The 24009-nt window shown below is 33.6% G+C and overlaps 2 protein-coding genes across 5 annotated transcripts; both read left to right on the top strand.

Moving 5' to 3' along the window:
- The first annotated feature begins 289 nt into the window (after positions 1 to 289).
- Positions 290 to 10783, top strand: LOC134835096 (casein kinase I-like). Of its 2 annotated transcripts, none has more exons than XM_063849953.1 (3): positions 290 to 458; positions 838 to 1909; positions 9916 to 10783. In XM_063849953.1, the coding sequence occupies exons 2-3, from the start codon at positions 1032 to 1034 to the stop codon at positions 10085 to 10087; spliced, it is 1050 nt and encodes a 349-aa protein (XP_063706023.1). In that variant the 5' UTR covers positions 290 to 458; positions 838 to 1031; the 3' UTR covers positions 10088 to 10783. The 2 variants fall into 2 exon arrangements, with proteins under 2 accessions (XP_063706023.1, XP_063706024.1); XM_063849954.1 differs by having other exon boundaries at positions 822 to 1909.
- A 1762-nt stretch (positions 10784 to 12545) lies between these two features.
- On the top strand, positions 12546 to 23586 carry LOC134835094 (microtubule-associated serine/threonine-protein kinase 3). Of its 3 annotated transcripts, XM_063849950.1 has the most exons (9): positions 12546 to 12999; positions 13662 to 14075; positions 15055 to 15929; positions 16904 to 17182; positions 17249 to 19193; positions 20433 to 20677; positions 20741 to 20923; positions 20980 to 21149; positions 21219 to 23586. In XM_063849950.1, exons 3-9 carry the CDS (start codon positions 15399 to 15401, stop codon positions 23158 to 23160), a joined length of 5295 nt encoding a protein of 1764 aa, XP_063706020.1. In that variant the 5' UTR covers positions 12546 to 12999; positions 13662 to 14075; positions 15055 to 15398; the 3' UTR covers positions 23161 to 23586. The 3 variants fall into 3 exon arrangements, with proteins under 3 accessions (XP_063706020.1, XP_063706022.1, XP_063706021.1); XM_063849952.1 differs by lacking the exons at positions 12546 to 12999; positions 13662 to 14075 and adding an exon at positions 14116 to 14172; XM_063849951.1 differs by lacking the exons at positions 12546 to 12999; positions 13662 to 14075 and adding an exon at positions 14219 to 14328.
- Positions 23587 to 24009: the final 423 nt, after the last annotated feature.

The raw sequence follows: 24009 nt of genomic DNA, 5'->3' as shown, positions 1-24009 counted from the left end.
CACAAATCACATCCAGGGAACAAATTGACTTTTCGCTGCTGGCAGTCCGTAAAAAACCCACAAAACATGAAATGACAACAAAAAGAAAGAAGAAAACAGGACTGAATACGGCAACCGCATAAAACACATGTCAACGGACAACGAATACGAATTGCAACGCTGAATGTGGAAAAATATTTTTAAACGTACCGTATTTTTAAATGAATAAGAGTTACCTATGAGTGGGACCAAGTGATGTCAAAAGCAAAGTACTCGAATCTTCAAAGTGCTCACTTTTGACGCCACTACAGTTTCAAACGCGAAAAAGCTAGTCGATCGCGAGACGTAATTCTGCAAATAAGAGCACAATTCGCAGTGAAAAACACTCAAATCTTTTGTTAAAATTTCCCCCCTTCGTTGCAGTGACTAATTTAAGTGCGACTGAATGAAAAGTTGACAGGAAATCGCGTAAAATCGAGGTGAGAAATGGGAAAAAGAAAAAATCTTTGGCTACGTAAGTCTGTGAGACGAATAAAAGTGATGGGCCAAATGTAGTGAATTTCCTAAGGTCACGAGCCTCGGGAAACGATCACTTTCATTCGTCTCATCGACCAAGTCGACGTACAAAGAAACTGGGAATAAAAAATAAAAAGAGATATTTAGAGGCCTTCGAGAGAGTTGGAAGGCGTAAAAATAGCAAAAACGTGTGAAAAGTGCCTAAACGCGTGCGTCTCGAGAGGTTTTCCGCGGAAATTCGTGGGTTTTTGGGTCGAAATTCTCGTTTTATTTTTCCATTTTGAAAAGCTTTCTCCTTTGCGAGTACCTAATAATAAAACGTGCAGTGTCGTTCATTTACAGAGAGAAAACGACGACGACGAAACCAAACCAGCCAGCCATTGTTGTGAAATAGTGTACGAAAATTTTGTTGTGGAATATTTTGGTGTGGAATTCACAGGGAGTTGCAAGAGGAGAATTGACGAAAATTGCGTTAGCTTGTACGAGAGCTGAAAAAGAACGCAATTCAATTATTTTTTGGTTCGTGTTAACGTCTTATGGATTCACATAAATATCCACAATTAAAAGCAGTCACTGGCACAAACACCAGAATGAATGACTTTTTAGTTGGTGGCAAATACCGCATTATCCGTAAAATTGGCAGCGGAAGTTTCGGCGACATTTATCTCGGCATCAACATTACAAATGGCGAAGAGGTTGCGCTCAAGCTGGAAAACCAGAGCGCCCGTCATCCGCAACTGCTCTACGAATACAAGTTGTACAAAGTGCTAAATGGTGGTATTGGCATACCACACATCCGGTATTTCGGTCAGGAACGGAATTTCAATGTGCTCGTGATGGACCTGCTGGGGCCCTCGTTGGAGGACCTCTTCAACTTTTGCGGACGCCAATTCACGCTGAAGACCGTGCTGATGCTCGTGGACCAGATGATTGGTCGTCTCGAGTTTCTGCACATGAAAAATTTCATTCATCGCGACATCAAGCCCGACAACTTCCTCATGGGCATCGGACGGCATTGCAACAAGTTGTTCCTGATTGACTTTGGGCTGGCGAAAAAGTACCGGGACTTCCGTAATCGGGCACACATTTCGTATCGCGAGGACAAAAATCTCACAGGTACCGCACGCTATGCATCCGTCAATGCACATTTAGGTATTGAGCAGTCGAGACGTGACGACATGGAGTCTCTCGGCTACGTACTCATGTATTTCAATCGCGGCACGTTGCCGTGGCAGGGCCTCAAGGCGACCAACAAGAAGCAAAAGTACGAGAAAATTAGTGAAAAGAAAATGTCCACGCCGATCGAAATTCTGTGCAAAGGTTTTCCCGCAGAATTCGCCATGTATCTCAACTATTGTCGTACTCTGCGTTTCGATGAGCCTCCAGATTACATGTATCTTCGCCAACTGTTTAGGTGAGTCACAACTTTTTTTATATTTTATTGTTTTATTCTCTATATCTACGCACAAAACGTCTTCGCAACTGAACTCAAAACGGGTCAATTAACTTTGTGCCTTTTGTTCAATTTCAATCATTTTTTCGCTCGAATTATAATAAATCGATTTTTTTTTTCACCCATTGAGGTCAAAAGCTTAATCTTAATCGCGCATTAGCATGAACATCCATATCACCTCGAAAAATCTCGAATAAAATGCCAAAAAGAAAAATAAAATGTCTCATCGCGAATTACAGGCGACACAAGAAAAAACAGCGTCAGATGACACTGCGGCTTGTGTTTTTATATGGAAAAAATAATGAGTCGAGTGTGTGTAAAGTGGTAGTAATAATAATGATTTTGAATGACGACACACTGAGCAACTACGACGACGACGAATCAACAACACAATAAATAAATAATATTGTACGCGCACTACTCTGGTCAATCTATTTTTAATTTATTTACTCTGACCAACATTGCTTGTCGTTCACATGAAAAACATAAGATTCTTTTTCTAAATTTTCGTCTCACATCCATTTCACATGTGCATTATGTAGTAGTGTCTCGTTCCCGACGCGACGCCTCAAACATTGAAACAAGGCTTTTCCCCACTTAATGAAAAGCACTTTTTAGTGACGAGGCAAGAAAAATATTCAAATTCCACTATCTATGGTCGAATCTATTGGCCTTAGATAACTAATAAAAAAAGACAAATCACCGAATGACATAAAAAATTATTTTGCTGCTAGAATCGACGAGAAATGAAAGAAATGGGAACAAGCACACTCCAAGGCATGTGGTGGATGTAGTCGAGAATTACTTTACACAGAACACAGCACAACGCGACTTGCAATAAATTTGTTTTCGAAATATAAAATAATAATGTGCGCTTATAAGGTTTCGTTTTGAACGAAGGTATTGCGTTTCCATTCCAGTCGTCGTCGGGTGGAAAATACGGGTTTTGTTCTATATTTTGTTCTAGTTAACGGGTTGTCGTTCGGGGACATTCCGATACTTGAATAATTAGCTGTTTGATGTTTTTTATTTGATGTTTAAAAAAAAAACAAGGAAAATAATTATTTAGGCCGCTTTAATTTTTTTATGAACTTTTTGTCCCATGCCCCAAAAAAAAAAATTATGGCAAAATAAAAAAAAAAGTTAAATTACTATTTTTTGGTCTATTTTCACAATTTTTCAAAGAACTTTAAAAAATTTTATGTAAAGATTTTTTTATAAACTTTTGTATTAAAAATGTTTTTTTTTACATTACAAGAATTTTCTTCTCTTAAAATAATTTTTCGAAAATTATTCAACTTATGTTTTTAAAATTTAATTTTCTTATGAAAAAATATTTTTTAATTTTTTAGTTGAATTGCTTTAGTTGGAATAAATTTTAAATAAGAAATTTTCAATGTAGATATCTGCATTAAAAATAACGAAAATATTAATCAACAGTTAAAAATTTATTGAATATTTGTCAATTTGTATGATAAAGTATTTCAAAACATTTTTTTTGACCCCATTTTGAAAAAAAAGTTTTTGGGACAAAAAATTAAAAAAAAAATTGGAAGGACCTTATCTAGATTTTTTTATTTTCCTTTGTACCCGGGCAAATTTCGGTTGAACACATTAAAATTTTGATTTTTCAAGAAATAAGAATAACTCCGTTAAAGTCCGGAGTAAAATCTTAAAAATTTACATTTCATCACTAAAAATTCAATTTTGATATCGGAAAATCTAAACTTTCATGAGATCTCATCTACATTAACTCCTTCATGACCATTTTTGTCTTTGGCGCACTCACTTGAGCTAATCAGATCATCTTCCTATATAACTAACATTAAACATAACAGCCGCACTCCAAATGGCACCCAATTTATTTTTAAATTAAATTTACAATTGCACCACTTGTCTGTACGTATCTCGTCGTAATAACAAGTTTGCAGTAAAACACTGATGATCAAATTAGAGAGAAAATTGCGCAATTACTTTTACATATTTTTGCTAATTATATTGTGACTGAGTGCACAAAAATCCTCGCTTACAAATAATTAATTTATTGATCAAGAACGTTAATAATCGCGACGTTAAATCTAAAAAAACGCCATAAAGAAGCGTTATAAAAAAGTAAAAGTGGGTCAAGGCAGGTGATAAACAACAAGAAATCTTTTTTGCATGCAAAAACTTTCCTTTAAATTCTATCAAATCAATTAAACCCTTCCCTCTTTTTCCTTCCCAGCAGCAATAAAATTAAAGTTTAATTGAATTTCACAACAATTACAACGTTTTCACTTTTTTTTGCGCAAACAAGACGGTTTATTGCTCGATTTTGATGATGAGTTAGATAATTCGTTTCTGCAAAAAAATAATCATAAAAACACCATTTATTGACGTTTAATGTTTGTTTGTTGGGCAACGTGTCCATTGAAATTAATGCAATGAGAATATGAACTAAATCAATGTAACACAAAATAAAACAAGTAGCTCAGCAGCCAACAAGAAAAAAAAAGTGTGAACCACCTTGACCTCGTTTCGTACTTTGAATAAATATTGATTGTGTGTGCGGATTGGGTACATGAATTGTATTAAAAATCATTTCTGGTATTGGTTTTTGCGAGTCTTGTTATTAAATTTGTACGACAAGAAGAAGGAAGTTGATCGATCCTCACAATTATCAACAAATTTCACGAGATTAAATTACGTTTATCGAAAAAAGCTCGACTGCGAGCCGATGAACTAAGAAATTTGTCCCCCAAATCGTCACCGTACTACAAAAAGCGTATAAATTGTTGTACATGCAATGATTTAGCGAATAATATCTTATAAAAAAGAAAATTTCAAATTTAAGTTTCAATGTTCTTTACGCTGAAATGAGAGTCTCATGCCCCAAATCTTCACCGTACTACAAATTTGTCAATGCATTGTTGTACAAGCGATGATCTAGCATATGAAATCTCTTGCAAATGTAACTTAAGGACCACTTGGCCCATATTTTTATCATATTGCATGATAAGCACATAGAAAATGCGACTCGTTACTCTTTTTAATGTTGTTTCTCGGAAAAACTGATGTCAAGTGTGCCTTTTGTTACAAAAGACTTGGATTTTATTTAAAAATTATTACTCATCAATGTACCCAAAGGACTTGGAAAGGGTTAAATCCATCCCCCACCATCTGTTTAGAGGATTTTGTTGATGATTCATCACAAAGTATTTGCATAAACGCAAGAAAAAATTTCAAAATACACAAAATAGATATTGGAAAACGATAAAAGTTCACGAAATACAACAAAATTACTGTGGCAACGACCCATTTTCGAATAAAAACGACTTGTTTGTACAAATTATGCGTTTATTGATATCAAAAAAGCACCAAAAAAAACTTGTCTATGGCAACAAATACACACAATTCACAGGAATGTCTTGAAAGTTGTACGATTAAATTTCCTTAAAAGTGCAGAACGTCTACAATCGACGGATCATCATCATCTTTTTTCGTTGCTAAAATTTGATACGCATGTTCAAACATGAATTTTAGTAAGACAATAGATTGAAAATGAAAAAAAATACAATTTCGAATGGAATGGAGTTTATTATTAGCTACGATCGCTTTGTGTAGTTACAAACAAATAGCGGTTGTTATCAGAATCATATACTTGTTGTTGTAACTCGACTGAGAAACTAGACAAACAAATGCTTCGATTCACATTCGTATTCGTACATTTTTCTAAATTGTACGTAAAAAGTAAATAAAAATAATTATTATTTGTATTTCTACGTATTTTTCATTTCAAATCGCTGCGCGTTGTAAGGCATGTGGCGATTGAAATAATAAAAAAAAAACAACGATTGCGATAGAGAGAGAAACAAAAGATACATTTCGAACGACTTATGTGTGTGAAAGAACAGATTATTGCGTTACGAGTTCATAATTATCTGTGTGCGAAAAATGTTTGCCTGTCTTGTGTGGTTGGAGTTGCTCTATCAAACTATGAAATCAACAAGGAAGTCGGATAGTTGATCGATCGTCGCGTTTTTGGCGACTTTTACGGTCAGGAATTATTTTTAGTTTTATTACTTGTTTTTACTAAAATTGAACTATTTTTTATGTCAACAACATCGTTTTGAAAGAATTTTATTATTTTTTACTATCGCAAATTGCACTTCCGAAGATCATATTTTATTTTCTGTGCTTTTAAAGTCCTTGATTGAAAACAAAATTATTTTCAAACATCATAGTCAGACAGTCCAGACGCTTCTCAAGTAATTGATAAGTCAATTTAACTCAATTAGAGCCCCCAATGACGCTGAATTTTCATTAAATGCATGATTCCGCCTTAATCTTATAACCAAACACTTTTCGAATCCAGTTTTTGCTGGTTAATCCATCCCAAGTGCGTCATTGCTACCAAAAATAACGTGTTAGCAGGTCAGAAAGGGATCGATTTCCGTACAAAATATTTACGACACACGAAAAATACGACAAAAACAAGAAAATATGAAAAGATATCGCTTATCTCATCAAAAAATACGCGTGCCTTATATTTAGGTATTGCGTATTGCCTTAAAAAAAAACAGCGAAAAAATAGTTTTCGTAGCAGAACGTGAAAGTTCAGTGCTAAAAAAATTGGATTTAAAAAAAAACAAAATAAACGATTGTTCAATGCACGTGAACTGAACATCGATCTATTTTTAGCGCATAAATCAAGTCAAGACTATAATGCGTCGCGTTTCTATTCACTCAGCAGTAATCACGCTCTCTAAATCTTTTTAGCACATTTTTTTTCGTTTGCAATTTAAATCATTTCAATTTATCATATAGAGGTACGAAGATTGCACACAGTATTTATCAAGACGAGATACGAGTCTCGATTGTTTATTTACATCGTCATTTTTGTCGTCGTCGCGTCGTCATTGTACGATGTACACTACTGTTGCGTGAACTTGAAAATATTTTTCCATTTTGAGGCAAAAATGCATCTTCGTTTGTTGAAATTCGATCTGCAGCTGAAAATAAAAATATTTTTTAATTAAACAAAATAGAAAATTAATTTGATAAGTGGTGGTTAAAAAATTATTCCTTGGGAATTAATTTCAAATAAATTAATAAAATAAAAAATAAAAATAAATTAATTTTTGATTTTTTGAATCTTTAAAAAATATTTATAAATTTGTATAAATTTGACATATTTTAAGATTATTAACTATTTTAGGATAATTTATTAGATAATTTAAAACGTTATTTTGGAAAATTATTTTCGATCCCGGGAAAAATTACATTTATTCCATATCTTTATGACGAGCAGTATCTGGATAAAAGCAACAGAAACGAGTTTCGACCTTGATAGCCAGTTTCCTCTTATCAATCAACTTCATGCATTTATGATAGCAAATAATGAAATTTTTGATTTGATTGAAAAGCAATTAAATTACTTTGGAATATAAGATATTGATGGCTTGGTGTTGACATAAAATCGATAAAATTTAATCCTCAAGATCCTATCGAGAAAAAATTTTTTTTTGTACATATTTTTTATTTTTTTCAAAGAATTTTGTTTCATATCAGCCTAAAATATCAAACACCAATATTTACTTTTTCAATAAATAATTTTCCTCACATAGCTATTTACCTATATTTACTGCCATAACTCAGTTTAATCGTATTTTTATGAAACAATCAGAATTGAATGGGTGTGCTTATTACCTTCAATGTATCATCTTATAATAATAAGTTTTGAATATTATTATGCTTTGTTTCGGTTTCGCTTACTTGCCTCTCGTTCTGACTCTTCTACTTGACTTGAAAGTGTGTCAAAAGTACTCGAATTTTCAGCACATACAAGAAAAACGTCATTTCAGGGATGCTCATAGAAAAAAAATGTGATATTATGATATTTAAAACGAGCGACAAAATATCTGTTCGTCTAACAAACGTGACTTTTAATAGTCGTTAACCAGTCGTTTGTCTTGAAGAGTATGCCACATTATTATTATTTTATTTTTTTCCTTCTTTACGTTTTTTTTTACGTTTATGAATAGATCGAGTGATTGTATCTGTTGTACGAGTTGAGTAGGAATACAAAGACAAGGCTGAGCAGAGCAGACTTCATTCTGTTCGAATGATTACAACACAGACCCGTTACCTACTGGTTATGGAGTAGGAAGAGACAGATCTCATTAAAATGATGAGAATTGAAAGAATTGTTGTCTCGAAGTTGTGTTTTTTATCAATTTTATAAAAAAAATCAAATTGAGCCTTGAACTTCTAATAACAATTTTTCTTGTGAGTAACACAAGCAAAAAAAATATAATATGACTCATTCAAAACAGGTACCTAACAAACGTAGAAAGTACGTATCAAAATTACTTTTTTTTTTGACAATAGGGACAATGTCTAATGGTCTGCTGTAGCTGTACAGCAGTAAAAACATGTGAAAAGAGTAGAAAAAGGAAGACAGAGAGAAACTTGAATGAATAATAAATAAAACGTCAAATTATTGTGTGTTACTTAATCATCTGTACAGCACAAGATTTTCTCAATTCTGCTATTTCATCAATAAAGTAATTTCAATACTCTTGGGTAATAAATAATGCCTAGTAATAATTTTCGATCTAGATTTTGATCTTTCAACGTTTTTCGTTTATTTTTATGTACAAAAGATAGAAAATTATGAAATTTTATTCTAACTCTTGAGCGTATTTCATTTAGATTATTACGAAAAATCGATGAAAATTTTATTTTTTTCTATGATTAAAACGACCTTCTCAAAATATGACAATTTTACAGCTTTTAATTAGCATATTTTGACAAATGGACTGCAATTCTAAATTTAAATCTATTTTAATATGATTAATTCCAGTGGCACAATTACGAGCATTATGTAACATTTATTTAGGTATCGTTTAAATTAACAATATTTTCACAAAATGTTTATTTACTTTAAATTTTAAATTATTTATTAAAAAAAAAACTTTCGTTTTGTCAATGAGTGAGCGGAATCACGCTCTTCTTCACTTTCTTTTTCAATATACATGCTCAATTATCAATGATGTCATTTTTTTGTGGACCATATGTGTAAATAATCGAGGACACATGAGGAAATTTCGTGCTTTCCGACAATTTTCTTTTGCGAAAATTTGCATCGATTTTTGTCGAGTTACCTTGACTTTACTTGGAATCGAACCGTCCTCCGTGTCCGTCAACATTTTTTTTGTGTGTGTTTTTTCTTCTGCATGCATGACTCACTGTAAAAATGTTGCGCGTAATTAGATCCGCAACGTCATTAGCAACGAGGTTGGTTTCTGCACGATCGTATCACGTTATCTTTGAGCCTAATTTACACAACAATTTTTACCTTGGCGCGTTATCAACAACAACAACAAAAAAAAAACGAATGAAACAGGTGAAAATTCGAGTGAAGGACCACTTCATGTAGAAGAAATCAATATTGTTTCCATAATTTAATGATAATTTTTGGGCGTCCAACTCGTTTTTTGACGTTGAGCTGTTCAGCGGAGTTACTGCAGCGGCAAACAACGTTACACATAAATAAATAAAAGTTAATGCATTTTGGGGTTTGGCTTGTCACACGAACCAACTTGCATGGTTTTAATGCAAGTGAAGGTGCATTTATTGCCTACGTTTGTTTTGTTGTGTGTCTCTCGAGTAACAAGAGACACAGTTAAGTAACTATTTATATTTTATCCCACAATCCAATTTTAACCGATTTTTTGACACGAATGATACAGTGGACAACGTTGCCAATTTTTGTTTGATTTATTTCATTTTTCTACTAATTTACCTACTACAGTTCATGCATAAAAAAAGTATTATTATGAATTTGTGCAAAAATTGATTGACCTCCACAACAAATTTAAGATACAACTAAACAAAATATAGCTTTTCAGGGACAAATTACGTTTTGAGGCGTGATACCTATTTACGTTCATGATCAAATAAAAATAACTTTTTTTTTCTTGCAGAATCCTTTTCCGCACTCTAAACCATCAATACGACTACACCTTTGATTGGACAATGTTGAAACAACGCAGTATGCAACAGACTGGAAGCACAAGTGCAATCACACATGGCACCGCCGAAAATCGTGATGAACGCGAGAAAACAACAGAAGGTGAATTAAAATCGGTTAAGTAATAAGAATCACTTTGAAATATAAGAAAGTAATAATAATAATAATTAAAAACATATATATAATTAATTAATTAATAATAATATAAATAGTTCAACACAAAAAAAAAAGAAAAATTAAGAACAAATGACAAGAACTACTACAACAGCAAAATTACAATAAAATTTGAAAAATACACAGAAATGAAACAGAAATGTAAGAAAGAGAATTAGTTGATGAATAATTAATTAATACATAATTATTATATATAAATTAGCGAAAGAAATTAAATGGAAAAATAAATGAAATACTACAAACATTTATAATAACAAATGAAATTGCATTATTTTCTTTTGTTAATGATTTATGAAAAAAAAGAAGAAACTAATGAACGAACGAACGCGTGTGGAAAAGTGTTTGAATTTTTTGGGCTTTAAAGAATTTTGTGCGTGATGGATGCCAGATTGTTCAATGTGTATCAATCAAACATTTTATTACCTAATTAATTATTATTTTGGTCTCTATATAAATAAAGTAATAATTATTAATATTCAAACAAACAAAAATTATTAAAAAAAAACTTTTTAAATAAATAAATTTTCAAATAACAAAATTATATATACAAAAATAATAAACAAAACACTGGAAAATCATATAAAAGATAAATACAATAAATATTAAATAAAATGATAATAATGATAGTTTAGGATAAAAATTAGTAAGGTTGGTTTTAAGAATTTATTATTTTGTCTCACGTTTTAAAATTAAAACAATACATTAAATAAATATATATATTTCTGAGATAAACAAACAAAATATATCATCAATCAAATTATTAAAAAATATATATATATATATTGGGAAATATTTATCATATATTAACTCACTTTTCCACATACATATATAAACAAACAAATAAATAACAGAAATTTTCTTTATTTTTGTTTCTTGAGTATCTTTGAAAGAAAAACTGTATTTGTAGTAGACGATCTAGCAGTAGAACAAATAATTGTCATTATTTTATTTTATTATTATTATTTTTCTTTTTGTTTATAATGATAGGTTCGCTTTACTTATGATGATAAATATGATTATTATTAAACTGCTTTATATGTATAAAATAATAATATGTAATAATAATGAATTGTTCAAGATAGTTATTTTTTTCTTTATATGTCACAAACAACATTCATGTGTATAGTAAAATTTTTACTTGGAACAAATCTTTCTTTACGTAAAAACAAAACAACATTGAGAAAATGTGTCCTCTCACTGATAAAGGAGGCACTTTTTCGTATAACGTTAAACAAAAAGAAACAACATAAATATTAAATACAATAACAATTCTCCAATTGCAAATAAATAACTTGCAAAATAATAATGTTTATTAGTAGAAATATTATTAATAATTATAATTAAAAGTAATATTTTATATGAAACCTCTCCTCGTCGACCTTCAATTTCCCCCCATTTTCCTCCTAAAAATTAAAATATTTTTCTCTCACAAACATACACACGACTCACAATATATAAATATACATACATAAAATATGATAGGCCTTTGTTCATACATATTCACAAAAGAAGAAACACAAGAAAAATATCTATAACTATATATTCGTCATTCATTCATTTTTCGATATTTAAAATATTAAAAAAAAAAACTCACGAATAACATCTAAATAAACTTATTGAACATTAAAGAAAAACAACATTATAAAAAATATAAATAAATAAACAAATACAAAAAAAAAAACAAATAATCATTAAAATAATGTATATGTATTAAAATTAAATATAAACTGATAAAATTGATTTAGTTATGATTATAATAATTATGTAATTATTAAAAACTCAATATTTTCAATGAATTAGTTTTTTTTTAATTATAATTTTTTTTATATTTTTTTTATAGGATGAGTTTTTTTTACAGTAAGTATTTTTTTTTTGTTTTTTATTTTATAAAGAGTAGAAATTTTGTGATGAAATTTTAATACTTCTGAAGCATTTATGACGATATGCTTGAAACACTTACAAAAAAAAGTAACAAAATAAATTTAATGAATTAATTCTAAATAAGCATATTTTATTAAAATTATATATTATTGAATAATAATACATAACTAACAAAAACTGTATTTAACTAATGTATTATATTAAAAATATCATTATAAAAACCGATGAAGAATAAAGTACTATATTAGGAAATAAAATTAAACAACAAAAATAATAATAAAAATTAATAATAAATAAATTAAATGGAACACGAAACAAGCAGTTGTTTTGAATTCAATGTTTTATCTGCGTTAATTATTATTAAGTTTCTTCTAAATTCGTGGGAAAAATGATCCTGATTAATGATTAACGTTCAATTTGAAATTACGAATTAGCGTCGATGTGAACTGATTGAATTAGCGAGGGGGAATCGAGTACTCGATTGCAAAGTGTCGTCACCCTTGACACCACTAATCGTAAGTTTCGTAAATAAAATCTGAGGAAGACCTTCTTTTTTCTCGATAAAATGCTGTAAAATCGCAGCAAAAGTGCAAAAATACGTGCAATTAGAATGTTCGTGGCACGCTAAGGGCATTCGTGATTTGTGAATGTGCGAAAAAGTGATGGAAATCAGTGAAAATTACGATAAAATACTGTGGCTCTCCTACACATCGTAAAATCGATAAATCGCCATCTCGCTCAGTGTGTGTGTTGTATTTATTTTGTGTAATTCCTCTAAATACCACGATAGTAACAATAATAAAACGAAATCTCCGAAGAACACACGAAAAATCAAGAGTTGGAACATTTCAAGGAAAAACCAGAAAAAAGAACGATTGATTGGAAAAAAGTGCGTGTCAGTCAGTTCTGATCGCAACATAAAAATATCAATACATTTCGCGTAAAACATCAATTTCATGTACATGTACATTCAGTTTTGCAGGTAAAAAATCATAAATTTTTGTGCTAGCTCGCAACTACACTCGCTACAATTGAAATATGGGCAAAAGAATGTCACTGTATGGTACACAATGATAATAATAATATAATAAATAAAATGTATACGCGAAAAAAAAACTGAAACGAACGACAGACAAGTCACTTATAGAGGTGTTACAAAATAGAGTTTCGCATTAAATACCTTTCAAGTGTACTACATGTTTCATTTCGTGAAGCTGATGTAGTTGCATTGCGCTGGCAGTCGTGTTTAGTGTCAATGTTTTAGTAGTTCGAATTGGGACCAAATAACTGCTAGCTAGTTATAACAGCTAGTGGAGGGTCAAAGTACTTTTCGTTTCGAGACAACCTATCGTGTCCCCAAAGCTCGCGCGAATGATAAAGTGTCACTCATGCTGCCTTTTTTGTGTCAATCCACACTCACACACGAGACATTAGTATGCAAAAAATGTCTAAGCTTCATGATTTGACGACTGTACGAAAAGGGAAATTTCGCGTTGTGTACCATAAAGTGTGTTCACGTAATTAGTTTTAATTAATTAGTCTCATCATTCATCATAAAAAAAATCGAGTCTGATTGCAGCTCACGTTCTACTGAAAAAAATTGCAGCAATAAACAAGCAAAAAAACACATTCATGTCATTTTAGGTGCGAATCATGAGTCATAAATAACAACAATGAACAACAGACTGAAATCATCATCGATCGGAGAACAGACGACGCTCAACTGAAATGCAACAAAAATGTAGAAAGACATACGAAAAAACAAAAAAAAAATTAATTCAGTCATAAGGCAGTCAACTATCAGTTTTCATGAAACACGGGGATAACGAGTTGCCCCTCGATCTCGTTGTAAAATCACACATTTCAGAATAGATTCAATTGTGAATGCCTTTTGATTAATTGGCATCAAAGCATTATTTATTTGTGCATGCATTTGTGAATGTTCTACGCTACAAGTAAATATAGCTAACTACTAATAAGATAAAATAAATTCAAACGACGACAACGACAAAGATTGAAACAAAGGACAGTTGTACGGAATTAATCATAGTTTCGCAGGTAAAAGTCTATAAATTTTCAGTTGTAGTTCTTTTCTTCGTGTTGTAGGGTGCACAAAATATCTCGTCATTGAACGACAAATTGGGGCATTGTAAAAGTATTTTTTTTATTTTATCTTGTGCTACCTAAATAATTTAGACGAACAAGAAAATACGCGATTCCGACTGTTTTGTATTCTTATCTGATTATCGTTATGATGATAATGAAAGAGTCATTAAGTCTGATATAAATAGTTTTGTAATGGGAATGAGAGGTACTTACGACACATTTTTTTGTTTATCAATTGAGGAAAATTACCTGAGAATAGTAGAGAATTATTTAATGGTCAACTGTTTATTTTTTGGGAAGCACACGAAATTTCTTGTAAGAAACTAGACTTTCTCATCTTTTAAGGGAAATTTTTTGATTTTTTTATAAGACCTTAAAAATTCCATTAAATCCAAGACATTAAAATTAAATTATTAAAATTTAGAAACAAAATTTTCACGTGACCTACTTAAATCTTAATTTAAAAAAAATTTCAAGTTTTGACATTTGCATTAGGTTTTTTTAATTTTATCCTAAAAAAATTAAATCACGTAAAAAAAATAAATTTATGTAAATAATAATCAATTTACGGTCAAAACCGATAAACAAAAAAAAAATAATGAATTATATTTATTTTTCCCCTACTTCTCGCCGAATTCTGATGCGAAAAAGCCTAATATTAAAATTAGTTGCTTCAGTTACTTTTTTTATAAGTTTAAGAAAGTCTAAAAATATCATGAAAATTAGATAAAAATTCATTATTTTTAGAATTAAGTGTCACTTTCATATTTGTCAGCTAGAAGTTTAATTCACACCAAAATGGGAAATTTTCTCAATTATCACCTAATTAAACAAAATAAAAAAAAAACATGTCAGTGCACCTTAGAACACTGAAAAAATATTATATCAATGTTCATCCTAACGATCCTCCACACGATTTTCTACTTTTAAGGTAATGAAACAGTTAAAAACACGTGAATACTCGAGTGAATCTATTTAACTGCAACGAAAAGGCGGTGGTGCACGCAAAGAAAGCAAACGCCAACAATCTCTACAAAACAGAAAAAAGTCGTCATCGTCATCAAATAATAATAGATTGCAACCCACTTGTTTTCTTCTTTCTGCTATAAACACATTGCATTAAAAAGAAACACACACTCACCACAACAAAGACACATTCAATATTTTTTGAATCAGGAGACAAACTAGCTCGTGTGTGTGTGTGTGTGTGCGGTTCTCATCACGAGAAAGAAAAACATCAGCTGAGAACGAAGAAATTATCAAGATTCTTGAATAATGAGTCAAAACGATGATTCGAAGAAAAGTAGTAAGAGTAGTTCTGGCAGTGGTGGCGGTGCTGCTGCCCGATCGAGTCCCGTAAATATGCAAAAAATGCATCATCATGCACATCGCGTACTAAATTTCGATGATGTTGCATCTGGCGGACCGCCATCCACGTCGTCTCAAAAACCCGTTTCCAAGTTGGCAATGAATCCGGGACGATCGGGATCAGATGCCGGTATAAAACTATCGAAATCTGCGTCGTCGTCACCCTCGCATGGCAAACTGCAGCACCAAACGAGTCAACCGGTGAGCTTTACGCGCGACCAAATCAAAAATCATCCAATCCGAACATCAGCTTCCGCCTCGAATGTCGCGTACGGTCACAGTAGTGCCAGTGGCGGCATTCAACTACGTAAACAATCATATAAAAATCAACAATCACACTCGTTGCGGTACTCCGGCAGTGGTAGTGAGGTCTCGAATTTGGTGCGTGTCCGAAATTCGACGTTGGGAAAGTCAGCGCCCAATCTTTCAACAAATGTGGTAAGTTCAAACAACATTTTTTTTCTTAAATTTCAACTATTTATTACAAAAAAAATGATTTGCCAATTCACGAATCATACAACTTTCTGGCTATTTTATTATTACCATGAAAACTCTGATTATAATCTGTGAAAATTTCTCTGATTAAAATTGACCTGCAGAGTGGACAAATCTTTCGCGCAGCCATTACTTTCTTTATACAAGTTTTACAAAAAATGTGCTGGCAATTTGTGACGACAAAACGACATTTGTGCGGACTTTCAAAGCAAATGGGGCATTCAAAATCCCCAGCGGCAGCAACAAAAACATTCCCTAGAAGGGATATTTTTGACAATTAATGACCTCATGTCTTGCAATATCACGCATAACTCACCCTTGGACCGCGTTATTCTCTTGCTATTGCGATCAATTCGCGATTCAAACGCCTTTTTCGACATTTTTCACATAAAAATAAAAAAATTCACATTTAATTTTGCTAATTTTTGAGCAATAATGACATTTGACACATGGGTCCATGGTGATGGGGGCGTGCGGTGATGACCTTTCTTACGCATGCTGCGATTAGAGAGGGTAACGTGCTTATTAAAATAATCATTTTTTATTTACATTAATCATTGAACATTGATTATGTTATCTTTTATGACTGTATAAACAGAATTTTAACGACCTATATCAATAATTTTTTTATTTCAAAGTTAGACAATCGTTCATGAAATTGTCTTTCATGATTTTGATGTAAACAAATATTTGAGTTTTAAGGTCGTGTGTATTTATTTTAAAAGACTCGGTGTGACCAAAAACGTAATATGAGCGTATTTTTTCAAGTGAAATTAGTTCGGACAGATAACGGACAGAACGGTTTTTAGTTGAAATGTACAAAAATTTTAAGTGTAGGCGATAGCTTTGCTCTCCTTCTGTCGATAAAATTAATGCAAACAACAAATTTAAATACATTTTTTTCGTTTTGTTTACAGAAAGAAGGAATAATTTTACGACGAACACCGGCACAATCAGCACGTAGTGCAGCAGTTGCTTTGCATCGTTTGAGTCTCGTGGCAAATACGTCACCGCGAAGTCATTCACCCGTACTGGCCAGTCCGATTGATAGTCCGCGAATAAATTCGCCACATTTTCCGTTTGCGCCGATTAAGCGTATTTCAACGTGTAGTCGTGGCGATGGGCGTCGATGGTCTGTGGCTTCGTTGCCATCGTCATCGGGTTATGGAACGACACCTGGAAGTTCAAATTTATCGGTGAGTTTCAATTTATTTTTATTTTTTGATTAAATTTTCAATTTTTTTTTTACTTTTAACTTTTAGTCACAATGTTCGAGTCAAGAGCGATTGCATCAATTTCCGCATGTCCCCACGAATGACGAACTCCGGATGTTATCGCATCATTTCTCGAGTAACGACAGTAATCCAGATGCAAATCATCATCATCATGTGCATCATCACGCATCACATATGGTGCAACAAACGCATCCCGCGACCGCGAATCAAGCTTCGTCCTCCAGTCATGCATCGAGTCCCGTGCCGAGCGTTCATAGTGGCCGCGATTTGGAGCCGGGACGTCGATCACCCTTCAATCGTCCACGATCTCGTAGTTTAAGCTCGCCGAGTCGATCTCCCATTGTCGACAATGAAATTGCCATGATGAACACACTGTACAAGGAACGTTTCCCGAAGGCGACACAACAAATGGAAGAACGATTATCGCACTTCATCAACGAAAATAAAAACGCTGTTTCGGGAGGTTCGTTCCGAGACTCTATGCCAATTGTTCGTTTTGTGTTGCATCAAGTTGTGGAAATGGCACGTGATTGTTTACACAAATCACATGCACGACTAATCACAAGTCGATATTTTTACGAAATGTCAGACAAACTGGAATTGTTGCTTGCCGAAACGAAAGATAAAAGTCCAGAAGCAGCTACTGAAGTTGCGGGTGTCATAAAGAAACTATTATTAATAATTTCCCGTCCAGCGCGTCTCTTGGAGTGTCTCGAATTCGATCCGGAAGAATTTTACCATCTACTGGAGGCAGCTGAGGGTCAAGCAAAGACCGTGCAAGGCATAAAAGCCGACATCCCTCAATACATAATACAAAAGTTGGGATTGAATCGAGATCCGATTGCCGAGTTGCAAGAAGAACTCAAAGAATCCGCATCGTGGAATTCACTGGATAAAATGTCGTCAAACAGTCAAAACACAGATAGCAGTGGAATATCTCAGGATGCCGCAACGCCGCCGAATCAACAAGGTCTTACCTCGACTCCGAATCGCGGTGAGAAAAGAAATCGTTCGAGTACGAGCCCGCAAACGTTTAACGCAGCTCCCAGTGAAAATGACTACGAAGTGGTAAAACTCATCTCGAATGGGGCATACGGTGCTGTCTACTTGGTGAAACACAAGCAGACACGTCAGCGTTTTGCCATGAAAAAAATCAACAAAAATAACCTCATGTTACGCAATCAGGTCGAGCAGGTCTTTGCGGAACGTGATATCTTAAGTTTTGCTGATAATCCCTTCGTTGTCAGCATGTATTGTTCCTTCGAGACACGCAAGCACTTGTGTCTCGTCATGGAGTACGTCGAAGGTGGCGATTGTGCGAATTTGTTAAAGAACATTGGGCCACTGCCACCGGACATGGCAAGCTTCTATTTTGCCGAAACAGTTCTTGCAGTCGAATATTTGCACAGTTATGGCATTGTGCATCGCGATCTCAAGCCCGACAATCTTCTTATCACAGCACTAGGCCACATCAAGCTAACAGACTTTGGTTTATCCAAAATGGGTTTGATGTCACTCGCTACTAACTTGTACGAAGGTTACATTGACAGCGAAACACGCCAATTTTCGGATAAGCAGGTCTACGGAACGCCAGAGTACATTGCGCCCGAAGTGATTTTGCGTCAAGGCTACGGAAAACCCGTGGATTGGTGGTCAATGGGCATCATTTTGTACGAATTTCTAGTCGGATGTGTTCCGTTTTTCGGTGAGACGCCCGAAGAACTGTTTGCACATACAGTCAATGATGATATCGAGTGGCCCGACACCGAAGATTGGCCCATACAGGCGGAAGCAAAGGATATTATAATGGCTTTATTGCAGCAAAATCCGCGCGATCGTCTCGGAACAGGAGGAGCACACGAAGTGAAGGAGCACGTTTATTTCAACGGCATGGATTGGAACTCGTTGCTGCGACAAAAAGCGGAATTTATACCGCAATTGGCCAATGACGATGATACTAGCTATTTTGATAGTGAGTAGTTTTTTTCAAGGTTTCAAATTACTTTTACTTAAGTACTAAATTTTCACTTTTTTTAGAAGTTACTTCGAAAAAAAGTAAAATATTTTACTTTTTAGAAAAGTAACTTTTTAATCATAATTTATTGATAACTTGTACTTGCAAAAAAAGTAAAAAGTAAATTATCTTTCTTAGATTTACTTTTCTAAAAAGTAATTATTAAAACTTTTTATAAAATTTACTTCTGAAAAAAGTATATTATTCCAACTTTTACAAAAAGTATAAAAGTAAAAAGTATTTTTGTTTATAATTTTTTACTTTTTTGCTTTATTTTTTGTGAAGGAAATTAAGGTTTTTAGGATATGCATAAATGCTTTAAATAAAAATTGATACATTCAAGAACGCTCGTTTCTGACATGATTTTTTTTTTCTATAAAATTAAGTTAAAATTTTATGAATTGTAAGATTCATCGAAAACCATCATGAAATGTGTCAATAAAAATAAAAAATATTTATCAAAAACGCTAAAATAACATTTTGAAATAATAATATTACATTTTTGTCAAATCAAATATTACTTTTTTAGTAAAAAGCTTTAAAGTCGTTTTCTGTTCAAATTTTTTGAAAATTGAAAGTCGATTCGTGAGCAAAAGTTTTTTTTTTGTGAAAAAGTTCTCTGTGAATTTCAAGTGTTTTTGAAACAAATTGAAAAAGTTTTTGTAAATTTTAAGTCGTTTTGTAAACAAAAGTTTTTTTGTAAGATAATTTTCTGTGATTTTCAAGTTGTTTTGATGGTAAAAGTTTTTTGAGAGTTTCAAATTTTCGGTAAATTTATAAGAATTGCAAGGAAAATCTCCTTTTGAAAAACTTTTTGTGTTTAGTTTCGTATTTTTATTTGTACTGCAAGCAATTTCTTTATGAATGAATTAAAAAAAAAGTTATAAACTATTATTTACAAGTAAATTTTTAAAAGTAAAAATATTTTACTTTTTACAAAAGTAATTTTTATAATAATTTTTACTTAATACTTTTACTTCTGTAAAAAGTAAAACTTTTTTACTTTTTTACAAAGTTACTTTTGATAATAGTAGATAATTTTACTTTTTTGGAAAGTATTTAGCTATTTTTATTTTACTTTTTACTTTTACTGGAAGAAAAAGTAGAAGTGTAAAGTAAAATAAAAAGTAATTTGAAACCCTGGTTTTTTTTTATGAAAAAAAGAAATGAAAATTAAATTTTTCTCTTTTTCAACAGCTCGCTTGGATCGGTATAGCCACGATTTGGGCGAAGACACCGACGATACAGATGACTCGCCATTATTTGGATCGTTCAGCTCCTATTCTCCACAATACAGAAAACAGCAGTATTCGCGTCTCGCTTCGAATATGTCAGCAAATACAACATGCAATTCGTCTGATGATAATGCAAGTAATGCCAGCAATACTAGCATGCAAGACATCAGCAAAATGTTAACAACGCCTGAACTAAGGAAATTTAATGTATGTTTTATATTTTTTTTTGTTTCGAAAATACCGTTTTTACTAAAATTTTCCATTTTACAGATGAACCCATCGAAATTAAAGATGCCTTCAACGCCCGATATCGAATTTTTACCAGACTTTAACACGCCAGAGAAGGAAGACGTGTCAATTGGACGTCAAAATCTTCTGCATCCCGTATTTAAGCATCAAACGTTGTCGCCTGGACTTCCTCCACCAACACCTGAAACGCCCGAAAGCAGAAAAGTGAGTCCTAATAATTTTTTATTTAAGAAATTATTCAAAAAATTTATTTTTCATAGGGACCCGACTTCCATCAATTGTCTGCACTTAAAAATTTGAGTACTCCAGAGTCCTCGCAAACCGACAGTGATGACGTGTCTCCACAAATTCAACGGAAACGACGTACGGGGGCACATACTCGTGATATTTTGCCACGATTTAGCATCTCCATTGAAGATGAGCATAGTGGGTAAGTGTTTTGAGAGTTTATTTTTACAGTTATTGCATTAGTTTTAAACAATATATTTTTCCTTAATAGTCACGAGGGCACTTCATCTTCGGATACCACACGTGAAAGTTTGAACAGCAGCACGCCAATTGCCAAGGGACATCGTTCTCGAACTGGTGGAGTTGTCGTAAAAAGTGCATCTTGCGGTCTCGGACTAAACCTAATGATCTCACATAATGATAGTTTATCGAATAGTAAAATTACGCTGCCAGCAGGAATTGGCTTTGGTCCCGGTGTTGCTCCTGAAATTCAATCACCCGGCGGAAATGGCTCAAGTACCGCTTCTAGTCGCGATACGAGTCCATGTCGAGATTTATCGCCGCTCGTCACGAATCTGAAGCCTCCAATTATCATCCGACGTGGTCCTCGAGGCTTTGGCTTTACTGTTCACACAATTCGTGTGTATTATGGTGACACGGATTTCTACACGATGCATCATTTAGTCATGGCAGTTGACGATGGTTCGCCAGCTTTTGAAGCCGGACTTCGACCTGCTGACTTGATTACACACGTGAACGGCGAAGCAGTTCAAGGTCTCTATCACACGCAAGTTTTGCAGTTACTGTTAAGTGGATCGGAACATGTAACACTGCGAGCGACTCCCTTGGAGCACACGAGTATTCAAAGTGGTGGAAGAAAACGTGAGCCATGGCAGAGCAAATTCGCCAAAAAAGGCACTCGCTCACAACGAAACAAGAAAAAGGATAATGAGAAAAAACGAAAAACGTCCCTTTTCCGTCGCATCAGCAACAAACGTGCAAGTGCTGAAATGCAACAATTGGCTGCAGGAGTGCAATCTCCCACAATGGTAACGCCAAGTCGCAGTTTTCAGAGTTTTCCGCCTCAACGGGCACCCGAAACGGGTCAACTTGGAAATGCGCCCGCTGCTCGAATCAGTCTTTCGCCCTTGGATACCTTCAATACACACCAATCTGCATCGAATTCCTCACAATCAAGCTCGCCAAGTAGTTCAGCGCCCAATACTCCTACGGGATCTGGAGCAACGCCCTTGTATCCGCGTCCCTCAACTCTGCATGGGCTGAAACACAAATTGCATACAACTTCGGCATCCGGCAAAACGCTGCACGCCAACAATCAAAACTCCGGTCCGAATCGTCGTAAGTCCGTTGGTCACATTCCATTGTCGCCTCTTGCGCGCACCCCTAGTCCGAGCCCCTTACCTGCGTCACCGACACGTTCTCCGAGTCCCCTAGCTTTCCCGAATGTGGGTCACTTGAGTGGCGCCTCAAATACCGTACAAGCGTACGTTCCTGGCTCATCCACAACGGCAACTACCATTATTCCGAGTGCATCTACGGGAGCTATTGCTAAGAAACCCTTCGTTCGTCCAAAAAGTGCCGAGCCAAACTCCCCGCTGCTAAGACGTGCCCTCTCACCAGATCGTCTACATCCACGGAGTGCCGAGAACAAATGTGTTCTATCGCCACTGTGTTGCAATTCCGTGCCAGTCAAGAGCAGTCAACGACCCGTTTCGGGAATCTGGCGACCGGGAAGCGTATCGTCTGGCTCATCACTCGTTTCGCAAACGGGCAGTGTGATTTCCGAGAAAATTACTGAACACGAGGAAGAAAATGACGAGCAAATTGTCGCGCCGCCTCCCTCGCCACAAATCAACGTGCAGCAGCTATCGCGAGAATCTTCAATGTCATTGACATTACCGGGAGAACTTTTACCGAGAATTGCCGAAGAAAAAGATTCGCCAACCAGCATGCAGGAACATAGTATTGCGGAGCAACCAGAAACGAAACCCGAGAAGAAAACATCGAATGTCGTTGTGACGAAACGTCCATCTCCGGATCGAAAAAGCCCCGAGAAAGCCACGTCGTCGCTCGAGAGACGCCCTTCCGTAAAGGAACAAATACAAAAGTTGGATGGAAAGAGTAAGAAGGATTTGAAATCCACTTCATCATCAAAGACGACTTCCAATCAACCGCCAAAAGGTAAAAATTAGAGAAAAAAACACGAGTGAAAGTACTATGAACTTTTTGTGCATCATTAGCATCGCGCCTATTGTTTGTTGTTTATTTTTGTTGTTAAAATAAGAAAAATCGTCACGCATGCATTGATAAAAGTTGCGATTATATTCTTTCTTATAAATTTACGCGTCTGAATATATTTTTAAGTATTTATTTATTATTATACTATTAATATTAAAATGAAAAAAAAACATGCTGCCGTTAACAAAAATGCGGAGATAAATCGTGATCCTTATATCAAATTACTGATGTATAAATTATTACTATTTTATTTTATAACTCGATATTAATTATAATGATTTAGAAGTAGTACTCATCATACTCTATCACTCACAGAAAGAAAGTAGGATTAGAGCTGATTAGAAGAAAAAAAATAAAAAATGAAAGCATGTACTCTCGTTTGAATTGCGTTTGAATTGGGGTGTGGGTGAAAAACATTGAAAAAACATGAATTTACTGATTTGTAGCTCGTAAAAATAATTGTGTAATAATTGTTGTTGTAAATATAAATATCATTTAACAAAATAAAAAAGCAATTTCCATATAGAAATACCGCGACGTTTATTAGAAACGAAACGCCAAGTTAATAGAAAACAGTAGAGAACATCCATATCCTGCATAATACAATAAATTCGACACTAATTTGATGTGATAAATGATTAAAAAAATAAAACATCACCAGAAATCTAAATATTTAAAACAAGCGAGCGTCCTTGTCGCAATTTCTTAAAAATTAACTATAAATTAAATAATTGTAAATAATTAATAATAAAAGTTTTTAATTAAAAATATTTATTTTATTAAAAAAAAATATCGAAAAAATA

This window comes from Culicoides brevitarsis, chromosome 3, assembly GCF_036172545.1.
Source record: "Culicoides brevitarsis isolate CSIRO-B50_1 chromosome 3, AGI_CSIRO_Cbre_v1, whole genome shotgun sequence".
Classification (NCBI taxonomy): domain Eukaryota; kingdom Metazoa; phylum Arthropoda; class Insecta; order Diptera; family Ceratopogonidae; genus Culicoides; species Culicoides brevitarsis.
This window is presented reverse-complemented; position numbering and strand designations above follow the sequence as displayed.

Coding starts and splice junctions, on each gene's coding strand:
- LOC134835096 (XM_063849953.1), top strand. CDS start 1,032: ATGGATTCACATAAATATCCACAATTAAAAGCAGTCACTGGCACAAAC. Junction 1,910..9,915: donor TATCTTCGCCAACTGTTTAG/GTGAGTCACAAC, acceptor TTTTTCTTGCAG/AATCCTTTTCCGCACTCTAA.
- LOC134835094 (XM_063849950.1), top strand. CDS start 15,399: ATGAGTCAAAACGATGATTCGAAGAAAAGTAGTAAGAGTAGTTCTGGC. Junction 19,194..20,432: donor TGATACTAGCTATTTTGATA/GTGAGTAGTTTT, acceptor CTTTTTCAACAG/CTCGCTTGGATCGGTATAGC. Junction 20,924..20,979: donor AAACGCCCGAAAGCAGAAAA/GTGAGTCCTAAT, acceptor TATTTTTCATAG/GGACCCGACTTCCATCAATT.